The sequence below is a fragment of the Melospiza melodia genome, chromosome 15 (assembly GCF_035770615.1).
Source record: "Melospiza melodia melodia isolate bMelMel2 chromosome 15, bMelMel2.pri, whole genome shotgun sequence".
NCBI classification, from domain to species: domain Eukaryota; kingdom Metazoa; phylum Chordata; class Aves; order Passeriformes; family Passerellidae; genus Melospiza; species Melospiza melodia.
The window spans coordinates 5407259-5423961 of NC_086208.1; the positions used below are offsets into that span (position 1 = coordinate 5407259).

Genomic DNA, 16703 nt, shown 5'->3' on the forward strand with positions numbered 1-16703 from the left:
CAAAATTCAGCCAGATGCTATTTCATAAATTGCATTGTACTGATAAAAACACCATAGCACATATTAGCTTCAACAACTATTTTGACAGCAAACCTTCCTTGCTGTATTTAGGGGTGAGAATGAAAAGCTGTATGTCATTAAACATGGAACAATCTCCTCCCATTTTTGGATGATTATGCCACACCAGACTGTTTTCTGTATTAGTATCAGAGCATTAGGCATGTTTAAAGGAAACACGCATATACTGTGCTCGGAACACTCAGAGAAATGAAGTTACGTGTACCTCCCTGTGGTAGCCTGGTGTCTTCACAGTCAAATTTCCTATGTTAGAAGTTCCTTATTATTAACACCAGAAGTTCCCTAGAGCCCAAAACGTGCTAGGCGTTTCAGTGGGGAAAAAAAAAAAAAAAAAAAAAAAAAAAAAAAAAAAAAAAAAGAGTTTGGTCTGTAGCAATTCACAAGCCTAATCCCTGTAAAATACAGCTTTTTACCCAGTGATGCGCCTTCATTTTCCGTATATTTTTTGCGCTCCTTTGTCTGCTGCTGCGATGCCGGGCAGGGATAAGATTCAGAATAGGAGACTACACGAGACTACAAGAGAAGGGTTTTAATCTGATCATAGGCCAAGGTATGATTTGGAAAACCGTGTTTGATTCGGGAGCCCGGGAGCCCGGCACGGTGCGTGCGGAGCGGGGAGCGCCGTCCCACGTCAGCAGCGGCCGATTTCCTGGGGCAGGGCCGAGCCGGGGCTCGGGGCCGGGGCGGCGGCGGCGGCGGGGCCGCGCTCGGGAGTCGCGCTCGGCCGGGGCGGGCGCGGTGCCGGCGCTGCCGGGGCCGGCGGGGCGGGCCCGCACCGCACTACAAGTCCCGAGAGGCGGCGGGCGCGGGTCGGGCCGTCCCCGCTCCCTGCGCGGCCCCGGGGCTGCGTCCGCGGCGGGCGAGGCGATGCCGGCGGCGGGCTCGGAGGGGGAGGAGGGTCTGGCCGGGGAGCAGCCCGGCCCCGGCACCCCCAAGCTCTGCGGGTACCTGCAGAAGCTGTCGGGCAAGGGGCCCCTGCGCGGCTTCCGCAGCCGCTGGTTCGTGTTCGACCCCCGCCGCTGCTACCTCTACTACTTCAAGGGGCCGCAGGAGCCGCTGCCCCTCGGGCACCTGGACATCGCCTCCTCCTGCTTCAGCTACCACCAGCCCGAGGCCGGCGCGGCCGCTTCGGGGGACGAGCTCACCGCCTTCGAGGTGCACAGCCCCGGCGGGACCGTCACCGTTCTCAAGGTAGGCCCGGGGCGGGCGGGACCCATCGCCGCTCCTGCCCCGGCCCCGGCCCCGGCCCCCTCCCCGGTGCCGCCCGCGCCCTCAGCCCGCGGCACCGCCCCGGCCGGCGGGGCCCCTCCGCCGCTCCGTGCGGGTGCTGTAGGAAGGAAGGTGCTGTTTCGCAAACGCCGCGGGGATCGGCAGTACCGGGCTGGCCCCAGCTGCCTGTTAGTTGCGAATTTCTCCTTTACGATTTCGTGTTTTCCGTGCTCCTCCTCTGAGGAGGAAATGCTTCTACTGAGCATGGGCTGAGTGGCTTCTCTGGAATCGTCTGGGCAGGAAAAAAAATTCCGAGGAAATCTGACGGGTTGAGGTTTTGGAAGTTTGGAGGGAGTGGTCGGGTTTCAGTTTTGGAGTGTTTATGTTGAAAAGATGATGCGTGGCAGGAGTCTGCGTCTAGGCTGCTTTGGGAGGAAGGAAGAGGAGGGAGAATTGTTTCCTCATAGTAGCAGAGCTGCTTATCGCCTTGTCTGTTCAAGGACTCACATTTTCGTAGGACAAGAGGTAAATGTTTGGATTATTTAAGATATCTTTCCTCTATTGTCATGCTTAGGAAAAAAAGCCAACAGGGAAACCATTTTTACTCAGTAAAGAAGAAATAAATTATTCTGAGCATCCATTGTTTTTGAATTCTGTTAAGGCAGATACGTGTCCTTCAAAGAGTGTTCTTCTGTATAGAATGTAACTTTTCACATGAACTGTGTACTTTCTGAGAAACAATATTAGAACATAATCCATTAAGTGTTGAGCAGTAGAACTTCCTATTAAATCCTGGAAAATACCTCTTACATACTTATTTAACAGTGGAGATTTGAGCAGTCATGATACCTGCTGGGGCTGTGGAGCATGATTGTGTCAAGCTTTCAGCATTCTGTTTTGATGAGTATAAATGTCAAAATACCGACTCATTAACATGCTTTACTGGAGAATAGGAAATTTATTTACCTAGGAAACTAATACAATAATAATTTTAACAGTATTTGCTTAGGTAAAAGCAGTGTAGTCAGTTGCACGTAAAAACTACCTTTGTATAGTTGTAAAAGATTTTACTACTTTCAATGACTCTGCCTTTATAGCCCAAGTGTTTGTGTTATGAGAGTTAAAACTGCACACTTGGTTTAAGCTTTGCTTTCAATAGTTTGAGGAGTTTTCTTTGTTTTAATTAGCATCTAGTGATTTTGTGATTTTACATGGAGATCTTCAGAAAAGTTTTGTGTTTGGGGTGCCTTTTGAACAGGAGGGGTTTTGTTGAGAAACACAGGATTTGTGATAAAGATTGCAGTGTGAAATGTTATGTGCCATGTTTGACTGTCTGTCAGACAGTACTTTGGCAGCAGCCTTGGATGTCTTCTGCAGTCATGAAGACACAAATCATCCTCAACACTGATATACAAATGTAAGACATGAAGGGTTTCTTTTTCATTTTTTCTTATTTTGTATATTTTGGCCTGTGATGTTGCTACTCTGCCCATATTTTATGTGTTAATTTTTTTCCAGTGCTCTCGAGGAAAGAACGTGCACAGATTGGGAACTTTGTTCATGTTTCCCTTATGGGGATTGAGAAATGGTACCAGTCAAGAAAGTCAAATTAATTTCTGCAATTAGCAGAAAAAGATAATTTTGTGTTGTGATGCCCTAAAGCAGCCACATAATTGTACATAAAGATGATGTTGTGTTGTAGGTGTTTATATAGTAAAGAAAGAGTTAATGAAAATCTTAAGGGATATTGCAGGACCATCTGGCATTTTGTGGCCGGTTTTAAAGCTGAAATTAATTTTCTTCAGTCCAGCATGATAACTCTTTAAGGCCTTTAAAAGCATCCTCAGCTAACTTAGGTAGAATTGCAAATTAATTCAAGATGGTAAATGAAAAAACCCATACACCCCAACCCCTCTCCCTCCCCCTCCAATCCAGCCCCTGTTAAAAGCAAATGTGATTTTCTATCAAGAAAACATTACACACAGAGCACGAGGAATAAAGTCAAGTGAAATGTATTCTTCAGCCTGTAATTCACATGCTTTGTTTTCCTCAATTTTCTGTTTGTTCAAAATTTCCACATCTTGTGATCTGGCCTTTCCCATTCAGTGTTACAGACTAAGAAGGCCAATAAAAAACAAGCTGCTGGAATTCCAGATTGAAATGATGATGCTATTGAGGAATGCATTATTTCTTATCATGCCTCAGTTTCGTGTTAGTGTAATGATTCCATCATCTTGATTGCTCAGCCTTTTGTCAGGTATTGGGAGCTGAGAACTCTATGATGTACTCTAGCTTTTTTGCCCAGATAAGAATTTTGGAAAAAATATACTGCAGCCTTTACAGCAAATAAAGCAAAATGTTCATATTTTAGAGCTGTAGGTAACCAGCCTGCCACTTGTATGATTGTGTTTTTTTTCTGTACATTTCCAACAGGTGCAGAAGAAGCTAAATGTGTGTAAAAATCTTTTCCATTTAAATATATAACAGATACCATCCATTTAGGTAAAGGAGCACAGAAAATTGTGTACTTTATGAATATGGATAAATTATGTTTGAGAATATTTTCATGGAAAGGCATGCAAATACTGATCCTGCAAATATGTCCTGTAACACTAGGATGCTGTAAATACTATCAAATGAACATTTGGCTGTGTTTGCACAGCAAGGCCTTGCATTAAGGGGGGAAATAATTAACATTACGAATATATAAACATGAACAAAGGCAGCATTTCTCATTTATTTTTAAAGCAGTGTCTTGTGGTGATATGTTTTGCTTGCTTCAGAACCAAAGGAACTCTGGCCAGTGATGCTGGACTGTGTGTCTGGTCACTTCTCTGTGAATAGTGGTGAATTGGGAGTGGAACAGAAATTTCACAGAGTTGTGAAAGAAAAAAAATTCTCTGGACTATTGGCCAAGTGTAAACATTTCAGAGATTTCAGGGCCCTGATGCTTCAAAGTATTGGACCCCAAACTTGCTGAGCTGAGAGTGGCTTAGGGGCGGATGCTGTAATTTGTCAGTGACCAGTGATGTTGAGCTTGAACAGTTTTGCTGCAGGGCCTGACACAGCAGAGGAGGGTGTTTTGTTTGAGCTGACGCTTCTTGCTCAAAACTTTGCTGGTTAGTGGTTGCAGTGCTTTAATTAAAAGTTGGGCTGCCCTCCAGAAGAAGCCATCTGGCTCCAGAGTTGCTGTTTGAGCATAGCAGGAATAGTAAATCTTAAGAAATGCAAACTTTCTGGTGATGTTCCCTTTTTACAGAATAGCTTGAGGGAGAGTTTGTCTGTGTTCAGAAATGTAGCAAGAATTTTCATGGGATTTCTCAAAATGTGAGGTCTGCTTCTTGCATTTCTTTGGACTCTTCCTTTAAAGTATTTAATGTTGGCATATGTGTTCCACCAGTGTGTCCAGTGGCAGTCCATGGATGTTTTCCTCAAATAATTCTTCTCTGTCATGTCTGGATCAGAAGGTGACAATTCTACATCATTCTTTGTGGAAGAATTTAGGGGAATATTTTAAATTAAATTGCAGTAATTTTCCATTGCTTAAGTTGAGAATTACATGGTGCTGTATGGCTCTTCACTTAAGAGCATCTTTTACTCCTAGTGTTGCCTGTAAGTTTGCAGCAGTACACTTACAGTAATTCCTTATTTCACACCAGTTCAGGGGACATTCATGGTAGTTTTTCTTCTCCTCACAGAAGTGCATCCATTAAAATGTGACTGCATGGCTCTGCAGTAAGAAAGCACCTTAGCAATACCTTAGTAGCTATAAGGATTCTTTTGTGAAATTGATTGCTACTCTGCTTAATTAAATGTTTTGGCTCTCATGGTGGGCAGTAGCCAAATACTAGTAAAAGTCATGAGAAACAGGCAAGCATAGGAGTGTTTCTTTCTTTGACAAATAAAGTGAATTTAAAAATATGTTTCAAAATTTGTACTCTTTATGATTAGGGGAAGATGAAGACTTAAATATTCTATGTGTGGTTCTTGGTTTTATTTTGTTTTGATTTTTTTAAACAGTCTATTTCAAACAACAGCTTAAATGATTAATTTTGTTTAAACAAAACTAATTTTAACAGAGATTTTTTAGGATATTCTTTTAGTTGTAAATAACTGAGATGCCTGTAATAAAGTCAGCCAAAACTGTTCAAAGGGAGAGGAAGACTTCAGAAGAGGAGGACTGTGTACGGGAGGGAAAAAAAGGCAAGGTAACAGGCTGGGAGCAGCAGGAGGGCACGGAGTAATTCTTGGGGAAATCACTTAAAGCAGGGGCCTGAGAAGCCTGTGCTGCTCTGCCTTGGCACTTGGTGCTGGAGGGCGGGCACGGCTGCCTGGCCCTGTGTGTAACAGCCTCCCCTGGCAGCTGAGTGTGCCTCATGCAGCTGGGAGTTGGAAAGCAGCAAGGAGCAACTCCAGGAACATTGATTCACTGCTCTCTGAGGGTGATTGGTGAGCTGGGAGCGGGACAAGTTGTGAGAGAGGTCATGAAGTTCAAGAAGTCATGGGCAGAAGGTAATTGTAGGTATGACTTAGACTGACTGCAGGTGGGTTGCCTCATTAGCTGTGTTGTGGTAGCAGAGAACCACGTAAGCACTGCATCCTGTGTTAGTGGAAGCTGTTTGAATTCTTGGTGGTTTTTGCTGGGGCACAGTAAAACATTGCTTTACATGGCCTGTGAGCAGGTGTCTCTAAAGGAAGTATAAGCTCTCATATTTACCAGGACTGAAGTTTTCCCACTGGTTAAAGCTCCAAAGGAAATACTTCAGTGCTAGGAGTAGAAGGGGAGATGTTTACTCCTGACAAGAAGTGATTGTAGTCTGTAGACTTAAAATCCTGCTCCTGTGGTGGTCATTCCCAAACTGCCAGAGGTGGCTGTGGGGATTGGCATTGCCCAGAGTCCAGTTCTTTGCCCTTCTGAACTATTCTTTACCCTATGTATTTTTTTGTGAGGGAAATGGTTTTCTCTGGTTTCCTGTGAGTAAGCAAAAAATAATACATGAAGGTGATTTCCATTTCAGATTAGAAGTATCTTGGTTACATATCTTTCTTACTAACTGTCTCTGCAGTGTTCTCATGTGTCACTTGTTTGTTTCACTTCTTGATTTATGAATGTTTATTTGATTTATATATCTTGTATCCTGCCATGTGCATAATGTACTGAAAGGAGCTGAGGCAGCAGCTTCAGGAATAACTGAGGTTTTCTGCTTAATCTCCTTGAATGGTCCTTTGGAGCCATTTGCTGTAGGGTATCATGGGTGTTAAAGCTCGTAGGGGTACAAAGAACCAAAAGGTAAAATAAAAATTCATCTCTCTCATGATTAAACGGAGATTACAAATTGCTGAATCAGAGAGAACACCCTGGGGAAGCATCAGTTTTTGTTTGTTGTGCTGTTTATGCTTTGTGTTGTCATTAGCTGCTCTTGGGGCCAAAATATAGTGGCCAATGAATCTTCAATTTTACTAGACCAGAAGTGTTCTTATGTGAGAAATGTAGACAATTCTGTGCCATTGCTGTGCTTTGTGCAGCACTTTCTGTATGCCTTTATATGTAAATATGTGTTGTTTGTTGCCCTCCATTCTTTTGCAGCTGTACCTTGCACAGGTGCCCTCTGAATTTCTGAGGAATAGAACAAAAAACTGTTTGAAATTAGGTTGTCTTTAAGGAGTAAACATAGTCCTCTTTTCCACTGATAATGCCCTCATGCACTTTGGGAGGAGGTAGGAGAAAGGCCAGCTAAAAGATAAGCACTCCATGTGCTAACAAGCCAGAGGAGTTAGGGGTGTGTCTTCTCATCAGTGCTAATTTTTTTGTTCCTAAACAATCCATGTTACCAGGTCAGGTGCTTGTCCTAGACTGGCAGCTGGAGAGGTATGTTGAAATAACAATTACTTTTCCATGAGAGCACCTGCAGTGTCAGATACTTTCACTTGTCTCTTCTTGGTATTTGTATATTGTCATTTCACGTGCTTTGAAATGACTTAGAGCTCTGATTCAAGGTATGTTTGAATTCTTCCTCACTTACTGCCCATTCATATTTTTGACTGGAGTCTTGTAGATTAGGCATTAATGTTGGGTTATGGGTTTTTTTGTTTTGAATATGATTTTTCTATAGAAGGTGGTTACTTCATGGTATCATCAGGAAATACGGTATGCAGATTTAGTCATTAAAGTAAGAGGCATTGCAATGCATTATTCATCTTTGGTTTCTGCTGGTAAGAAAACAAGTTAAAAGAAAATGGGAATCTTCTGCAATGTGTATGGGATTTCTTCCAATAATATACATTTGTAGTTATATGTTCAAACAGTACTTGGTGTGTAAAATATAAGATGCTACTGCATTTTCTAAAGTTTGAGTGTAAAACTGAAGAAAAGGAATGCACAAGACTACTTCTAATGAAAAATTCTGGTGTGAAAATCATGGATGTGCATGTGACCACAAGGTGCACCTGGTCCATTGTGGTTATTCCTTTAAAATCATACTGATTTTGAGTGATGGTACCTTGGTGATCTGCTGCTGATCTGTGTGGGGTTTATTATTGCACTTGGAATGACTGTGTTCATGTACAAGGGCACACAGGTGTGGGGTTTATCATTGCACTTGGAATGACTGTGTTCATGTACAAGGGCATACAGGTGTGAGTTTATTATTGCACTTGGAATGACTGTGTTCATGTACAAGGGCATACAGGTGTGAGTTTATTATTGCACTTGGAATGACTGTGTTCATGTACAAGGGCATACAGGTGTGAGTTTATCATTGCACTTGGAATGACTGTGTTCATGTACAAGGGCATACAGGTGTGAGTTTATCATTGCACTTGGAATGACTGTGTTCATGTACAAGGGCATACAGGTGTGAGTTTATCATTGCACTTGGAATGACTGTGTTCATGTACAAGGGCACACAGGTGTGGGGTTTATCATTGCACTTGGAATGACTGTGTTCATTCCAAGGGCATGCAGGGGTCTCACAGCACTCTGCTCCCGTGTCCTGCAGGCTGCGACTCGGCAGGACACGACCTACTGGCTCCAGGAGCTGCAGCAGAAGAGGTGGGAGTACTGCCACAACCTGGACAGCCGCACCTCCCCCACGCCCAGTGACTTCTCCAAAGGGCTCGTTGCCAAAGACAACCCTGGTACGTTGGGAACCTGAGTGACAACAGAGGGCACAGCTCTCCTCAGTGTCAGTTCATCAACACCACGAGTTGCACTGGGGTACAGAACTGCCTTAAGAAAGCCTTTTCACATCTTTTCATCAAGTAACTCTATGTAAACTTTGCATATGCTACAATATTTAACATAAATGTGATTTTATATCCTTTACAAAATCTGTTGATTTCTTAAAAACAGATTTTTAGAAGTGAAATAAAATTGAGTAGTCTTACAACTAGGTTTCATTAAGCTTAGGTAAGTTGTCTTTTAGTGGTTGCAACATCTTAAAAAGTTAGTATGGTAAATATCCTGAGATGTAGACTTCAGTTTTTAATGGGAACAGGTATATTTTGCATTCTGGATGACCATGCTTTGTTCCTGAAAAGGTATGGTGTGGTGGAGCTGTCTGACTTTGATAAAAATGCAGTGCCTTCAAAACTGAAAGACAGTCTGCACTGATGTTACATAAGTGAAGTTCAGTCTGTGAAATACCTTTAGGCAAGGAAAACATAATTCTACACTAGTGTCAGAGTTATCAACATTATACAGAGTTACTCTGCATTTTTTACTACATTGCACAAGCACTTGTGAATTGTTTTATTCCTCAATCCCTACAGAAATTGATTCCTTGCTGATTTCTGTTGTCCATAAATAAGATTGAGTAAAATCCAATTCTGTGCCAAGTTAGGCATTAGTAAGGCTCTCCTGGGTTTAAGCAGTCTTGTGGTCAGGCGTATTTCATCAACAGGTGTCACATTTGGTTGATGTCACTTTGCTCCCCTGTAAACCCGGCAGTGCTGACCTGTTGTTGTCACACCTTGTCCCCTCCTGAGTTTCAGGTCCCATTTTAGTGTTGTCCTCTAACCCATTCTCTCCTCTGAGAGAATGTGCTGCTTGTGGCTGCTTGCTCAGCACAGCCAGCCTCACATGTGTTTGCTGGGGCTCAGCTGGGCCTGGCAGGCACTGCAGGCAGCTCCTGCTGAGAGCAGAGCCCAGCCCTTGAGCTGCTGCAGGCTGGCCCTGCCATGTGCTAGTGCAGGGTCTGCAGGCAGCAGCAATCAGCCTCTTCTCCAGATGAGTTTTTTGGCCAGTGTAGTTTCCAGAAGTGGTTTGCTGTAGGGACAGGTGAATGGCAGGATTAGCCCAAGAGAATTGTTGGGAATGCCACGTGGGATGGTTTGAGACCCCTTTTTTTGGCAGTAGCCAGTCTGGGTAGCAGCTTGTCAAGCCATGCAGATGCAGAGCACATGTATTGGTGGACAAAAATCTAAGTGTTGCAAAAGGGAACAGGCTTTGGTTCTTTCTGCCTTCAGCCTCTTGTTCTCTGCTGCACAGGCTCCCTTTTTTGTTGTGTTTAACTGACCCTGTGCTGAGTAGGTTGAGGTCATATATTAGCCAGAAAGGAGCACTTTTTTTCATTTCTGCTAGATTGATGAGTGGAATATGTTCAGTGTGCAATCAGGTGATTGCACAGCTGGTGGACAGGAGGGAACAAGGCACAGCAACCAAATACAGGAAGGCAGAGTAAGGCAGCAGACAGGCCTGCCCTCTTGGCAGCAGGGTGTTGGATCACATCAACTGTAATGTGTAACTTGGCCACAGAATCTGTTCTTTTTTGTGCTACTTCCCTCAGAGCTTGGGTACAATGTGAAACAAGCCTCTGTGACTGCAGCACCTGTTTGCATCACATCCAGTTGTTTCATCACTGATCTGGTTTTTTCTGTAAGTCATTAGGGGCTTTCTGGAAAAGCCAGCTGAACCTCTTCATGTGTTTGTTGTTTTGTTTTTTTGTTTTTTTTTTTTTAATTTAAATTACTATTGTTATTATATCCAGGACTAGGAATGTCAGCATAACATGCACGGGCTGAGTAGGCCCATCCCTTTCAGGGGTAGCCTGCAGTTAAACTGCATGATGTAGAATTTGGAGCTGCATCTAGAGTATCTCATTTTCTAGGACAAATCCCAGTGATAACTCTTATCATCAGCTGAAGTGTTTAAGTAGGGATTCCTTCTGGGGAAAATGCAGATACCCAGAATGATTGATTCTTGTTCTTTCCTTCTTTTTAATCAAGTACTCCAGGAGTTTCTTCTAGAGTTGCGGGATTCTCTAAGGCTCTGGTTCATGTTGATGACCAAGATATGTGTCTTGTGGCTTTTTCTTCTTTTTTTTTTTTTTTTAAGAATTGAATGTGCATGCAGTGTTGTGCTTTATACCAGAGCATAGAAATTGGTTTGTTTTGCTGGTGCTCAAGTACAGATGCTATCACAAATGTTTTAAATGGGGAAGTAGTCTGCCTTCTGTCCAAACCCAGAACTGCTTACTGCAGCCTTACCTGTCTGTCCTCTCCTGTTCAGAAACCTGGACTAACTGGGGCATGCATGGAGCTAGATACAGCTTTGTGGATCAGCCTTGAAAGGTTTTTAAGAACATTCAACATAGTGAAAAATACTTCAAAGTTTTTATCAAAGTGGGATGTGGAAAATTGAATATTAACAGTAATTACACTGTAGGATTTGTCGTGGAGATGCCTTACTACCATGGAAGTCAAATAAATTATTTATTCTTTATACCATGTGGGATTATTATTTTTTCTTGAAATCTAAAATGTTAATGTAGTTTTGATTATTTCAATTCTTAATTTGCGTTAATAAGATGTGCAATGCCACGTATTTATAAGATTGTTGTGTTTTGAAATAAGTTCCAAAAAAAGATTTTTTTTTTTTACTTGGAGGTTGCACAAGCAGCCACTATAATTTGCTGCTTTGTGTGCTGTGCAGTCCATGCCTCTAACAAAGCTCCTGGCTGGTGTGGGCAGGGGATGATGTCCAGTGAGCAACCTCAGGGTGCCACATCCAGACAATTGGCATGTCTGGGAGGGGAAATGCATTTGTTGGGAATTCAGCTCTTGAGCAGTTCCTTTACCTGGACCATCCTCTAAAAGGACATAGCAGAATCACACAGGTAGAAGATGAAACAAGCTGTAAGTGTAAAGGCAGAATGTTAGTATTCCACCTTGGCTTTGAGTGTCCATGAAATTTTTGTCTCTGCATTGTGGCTTGGGTTGGTTTTTTTCCCACTTTTGGAAGTTTGGGTTTTCTGGGGGGAAGGGAGAGGGTTGGGTTTGGTTTTGTTTTTAATTATTATTTTGTAGTTAAAACCTACTTATTCTCTTTCCTCTTCATTAGACAGTAAATATAATCCCATGTTTAGTTTTATCTAAGCTATTTTAGCTGAACTGTGCTTAGTTAGAACAGCCACAGTGCAAAAGAACTTGGAATTCCCTTTGGCTGATAAGGCCCTGAAGTATCTGTTTATAAAAATCAAGGCAGTGTAACTTGTACCTCTATTTGAAACATGATATGATACATTTCTGTGTCAGATACCATTTTTCAAGGGTTTGAGACATTCCTAGTGTCAGAGATCTTTAATATTTCATTTTCTTTATCACAGAATGTTCTTTCTACTTCTAATCTTTGATACTTGGTAAAAGTAACCCCCTGGGTAATTGGAGGGTAGGGTTTGCTTAAAGATGGTCTCTGCTGGTGCCAAGCAATTGTCAGAGCAAAGGCTGAAAGACTCACCAGGGATAAAAGAGGGTATCATAATTTCCTAGGGTTTTTTTTAAGTCAGAGCCCATCCAATGTGTTACTTGCTAATATAAATGCTGAATCAAGTCTGAGAGTGTTGTCCAAAAAATCTTTAATCCACTTCAGTACTTGGATTATATCAAGACTGAAAATTGCAATTGGGTTTGTTTAACTTGCCTTTTCAGAGGGTTTGTAGAAGGTTGTAAACCACTTTATGCTTCTCTCTAATGCTTTTTGCTACTCATAGTATATTCTGTATTTTTTACTCCCTCTTCCTCCTGGAGGGAGAAAGCAACTCTCCAGACTAATGGAAGCACAGAGGGAGCACAGGCACTGCAGGTTGTGCAGGCTGTGTTTGTCAGGGTGATGTGTTGGAGCCCTGGTTTGGGTCAGCCTGTGCAGGGCTGTTCTGCAGCTCTGCAGGGCCTGACCACGGGGCCCCACTTGCTGCAGGGCACAGGAGATTTGCCTGGGCTGGCTTGAGGAGGAGCTGCATTCAGGAGCCCTCCCTGGTGCAGGAGGTGTCTGATGTCCTGCAGAGCTGTGCCAGCATTCTTGGTTCTGGCAGTGCCCAGCCTGGCCTTGCACAGCTCTGCCTCAGGGCTGTGAAGGTCACTGACTTGCAGCAGCAGAGTCACTTTTGGGATGAATAACTTACAGGATGAGAGCTGGGTCAGTGTTTTTGTGACACTGTTCTGGACTTGGTTCTGATTGCCTATTTTGTCGCTGACTCATGAAATAATGCTTTGTAAGCATCACACAGGTCCTGTCTGTTATCAAAAGTATGTGGCCACAGTGAGATCTGACTGAGAAGTTTGTGATTTATAAGTTTCATTAGAACTGAATGTTTTATAAAGTTTTTTGTTTTTAGCAATTTAAAGTAAGCCCTGAACAATGTCACTAGCAGGCTTAGCAGTCTATGACTTTACAGAGCCAATATTCTTTTACTTTTTGAAGATTATGTTTATTTTTTCTCTCTCTTTTTTTTTTCTTTTAATATAGATATAAATATCCTAAATCAAAATGCTTCAGCAGAGAGAGCTAGAAATATTCTAGCTGTGGAGACTTCTCCTACAGACCTGGTGGGGGAGCAAGCAGCATCCCAGCCTGCACCAGTCCAAGGAAGTGCCATCAATTTCTCACTTAAACAATGGAGTACTGAGATCAAGTAAGTTGTGAACCTGGGACAAAGAGTTCCCATGAGATGGGTAGTTCCTGACCAAGACTGTTTCCTACATTGCTGTGTGGTCAGTGGAACTTAGAATGATGGGAGGTGATGGGTTGGGTTTGTTTGTTGTATCTCTTCAAGTAAACAGACTCTTTACTTACTGTTTGAAGGTTTAAGGGAGCATTATTGTGTATTATTTATTATTGTGTAGCATCACTGATAGCTGAAAAGTCTTGTACAGCACTTCCAGTGATGGCTTTGCACTCTGAACCCCAGTGGTTGTTGAGGCTGAGTTGTATTCTCAGCCACTGCTGCTTTTTCATGGAGCAGTCAATTCCCAGCATTGTATTAGTCCTAGTACTCAGTGCATAGGAACTATTTTTGGTGATGAAAATCAAACCAATGTAAATCCATGGGTTTTGTTTTCTTCTTAAAAGAAATGAAAACACATTTGAAGTGGACACAGATTTGAAGTGGATGTAGTTCAAATTCTTGAGCAAAAATGTGTCAGACCCCTGCTCTACAACATCAAAACCCCTCACAATGACTTTACTCTCTAGTATTAATTGCTTTAAGGAAAGCAGTCCCATTGGTTTTCAGCTCTCCTGCTGGGTTTCTTTCTAAAGAATTTTGTGGTTTTCTTGGCCCACATAGATGGATTTTCTACTTCTGCTTAAAGCATGTTACAGTGCTAATGCAGAGCAGCTCACAAAGCAGAGCTGTAGCTTTGGTTTAAAAAACTACAGCATGTAAAGCATGTCCTTCTTGAGCTGGGAGGAGAATGTTAATTTTCATCAGCAGTGCAAAGTTAAACAGATCCCCTTTAAAGCTTTCTGGTTTAGTGCAGAGATCTGAGAGGTTACCAGATGGTGCTGGTTTTGGCTGTGGGTTGTTTTAGGTTTTTTTTTCCTCGTGTTGTGGTTGGTTGTTTTCCTCCCTTCTCCAGCAGTTCTGTACCATTTGGGATGGGGGAAGATGTGGCAGCCTTTGGAATAGGTGTGCTCTATGCAGTGTCTTACTGGGTTGTGATCAGTTACAGCCCCAGTGTTAGAGGATGGATCAAAGTGTGTCTAAAACTGCAGAGAGCTTCCTCTCTTGCTGTGAGCACGTTTTTGATTTATATTTATGAATTTCTATTAAGGTGTGTAGATGTCTCAGTAAAAGCCTTTGTCCTCCCTCCTGAATACATTTACACACATTTAGTGTGATGCTGTCTGACAGAGAACATATTGCTATAATAGCTGTATTTGCATCCTAGGTAGCAGTTGTGATGTAATAATGGGGGGGAGAGGGGAAGAAAAATATGTCTTGGAATTAAGCAGTGTATATATTTACAGTAATTAAAGTTGAAATGTGCTTCTCTACTTTTAAAAATACACTTTGATGTATACAGACATTTAGGCTTGATTTTTTTTTTTCATTTTCTTGCTCTCACCTACTTATTTATGCAGAATATAGATTTGGAAGCATACTGAATTACTGTAACCCCCAGTTATATAACCATAAAAACAAGACTTAAAACCCAAACATTTAAAAATAAAGATTCGTTAGATCATATGATTGGCTCTTGTGTAAGTTGCCCGATTGTAGTTAGGGAAATAAATGCTGTTTTCAAATTTATCTATTTATTCTTTTGTAATATTTTAATCTAATAGAAAGTATTGGAGGACTGCTGCTTGAATGCCCTGAACAAACTTGTGCAAAAGCTTCACAAAACTCAGCATCAGCTGTGATTTTTCATGGGCCTAACAGCAGTTCTTTAAAGAAGCTGTTCTAGAAGTCACTTGGCTTGTTCTTTATGGTTTTTTCAAGCTTTAGAAGGTGATGTTCAGGCTTTTAAGTGTTAAGGCTGAGTGAGTGCAGAACAGGCACAGAGAACAGAAGGGAGAATGTGGAGTTTTGCCTGGTAAGAGATCAGTCACCATTTGGAGAAGAGGTGTAGAGATGCCAGGGAGCACCTCCTGAGACCCTCACTGATATTGGGTGTCCAATCTGTCATTGCCCAATTTGATTTACATAATTTGTGTGGAATGTCTGAACAAAGAAATTAGGCTTCTTGCTCCCAACAGGAATTAGGATTCTTTCTGGAAGAAAATTAAATCTGTAGCATAAATGAGTCTTTGCCAAGCTTGTAAATTGATTGCTGAAATAGTTTTATTAATAACCATTAGGATTATTTTTAAATTGTAAATATTTATCAGGTAATCAGATTATAAAAGTTGTGCACTACTTAATGATTGGCTTAGAGTTCATGTTGATGAGATGTTAAATCTCTTGTGAAGCTGAAAGACTGGCTTGGATCATCAAATGATCTTGAAAGTGTAATATTGGTTATTTTCTGCTTAAGTTTTGAAGAGAGAATGTGGATGATTGAGTGAAAGCATCTTAGTGAGCCTGCACAGACTCTGTGGAAAATGCTGAGATACTCAATGTATTTCCAGTTCTATGCCAAAAATATTAAACTGGTTCATATGGGTTGATTTGGAATGTTCTTATGTAGTTGAACAAAGGCTTTGCAACACTGAGCTATGTTAATACTCATGGATGTAAGAGTGGACATTTCCTGAGTGCATGATGGTTGTGGGGAGCTGGGTCAGGTAATCTCATCCTGCTGGGAAATGTATTGTTCTCCTATAGAATTACCTGGCTGGAATTCAGAGGCTGCCCCTGAAATGTTCTTGCAGATAGTTGGCCATGTTCCACCGTAGAAAAGAAAAACTGTAAAGGAGTCTTGTCATCAGCAGTTCAGCTGCAGCAGGTCTCTTGGATGATCCCAACTTTTGCCTTAATCCCCAGTATGGAACTATAACATACTTGTGTTTTGACTGCATGCTGTTCAGTTTAATGCTTGGCAGTTACCCTAAAATTCTAAACTACAGCTGATCAATAAAGAGATGCTGCTTGTAAATCCTAACTTTGTTTTGTACTTGCCCCCTGGAAAAACAAAGCTAAACCAGGGGGATGCAAAAGAGCATAACATTAAAGTTAAATAATTCTTCTGTTCTTGGAATTTAGCTGTTGATTGCAAGTGCTATTTGGTAGTGTATGTTTTGTTTTCTTTGAGCTTTTATTTGGTATTGATTTTGTCTGTGTTTGTAGCTTAGTTTTAGTTTGCACTGTTTGAACTGTGAAAAGCCCCTTATAAAAATAATGCAAAATGGAGAAATATTTGTCACATTTTCCTGCTGCCTTTTCACAGAAATTCCATGTCCTCCTTAAGAAAAGGAAGTAACGACAATCGCAGGAGTATATTTTACACGACTGAGGAGTGGGAATTGCTGGATCCAACCCCAAAAGACTTGGAGGACTCAATGGCACTGGAAGAAAAAAGGAAACACCTGGCAGAAGGAAGTAAAGGTAGAAGTGGAGGAAGCAAGGGGATCATATGCCTTACCTTGTCTAGCAGAGAGTACCTTGTTATGGCTGTCTCTAGGAGATGAGTGGAAGCTTTTCTTTTTCTTCACAAACCACATCCAGAGCTCTGTAAACCATTTTTTTAAAAATCTG

General features: G+C 41.9%; 1 protein-coding gene across 7 annotated transcripts in view; it reads left to right on the plus strand.

Annotated features, from left to right (window-relative positions):
• The first annotated feature begins 944 nt into the window (after positions 1-944).
• The window catches only part of TBC1D2B (TBC1 domain family member 2B), a 41351-nt gene continuing 25592 nt past the window's right edge, over positions 945-16703 (plus strand). For all 7 annotated transcript variants that reach the window (XM_063169513.1, XM_063169510.1, XM_063169508.1 and 4 more), the window contains exons 1-4: positions 945-1269; positions 8286-8424; positions 13031-13196; positions 16396-16553. In XM_063169513.1, the coding sequence (XP_063025583.1) occupies positions 946-1269; positions 8286-8424; positions 13031-13196; positions 16396-16553 (787 nt within the window). In that variant the 5' untranslated portion in view covers position 945. The remainder of the gene's footprint in view (positions 1270-8285; positions 8425-13030; positions 13197-16395; positions 16554-16703) is intronic.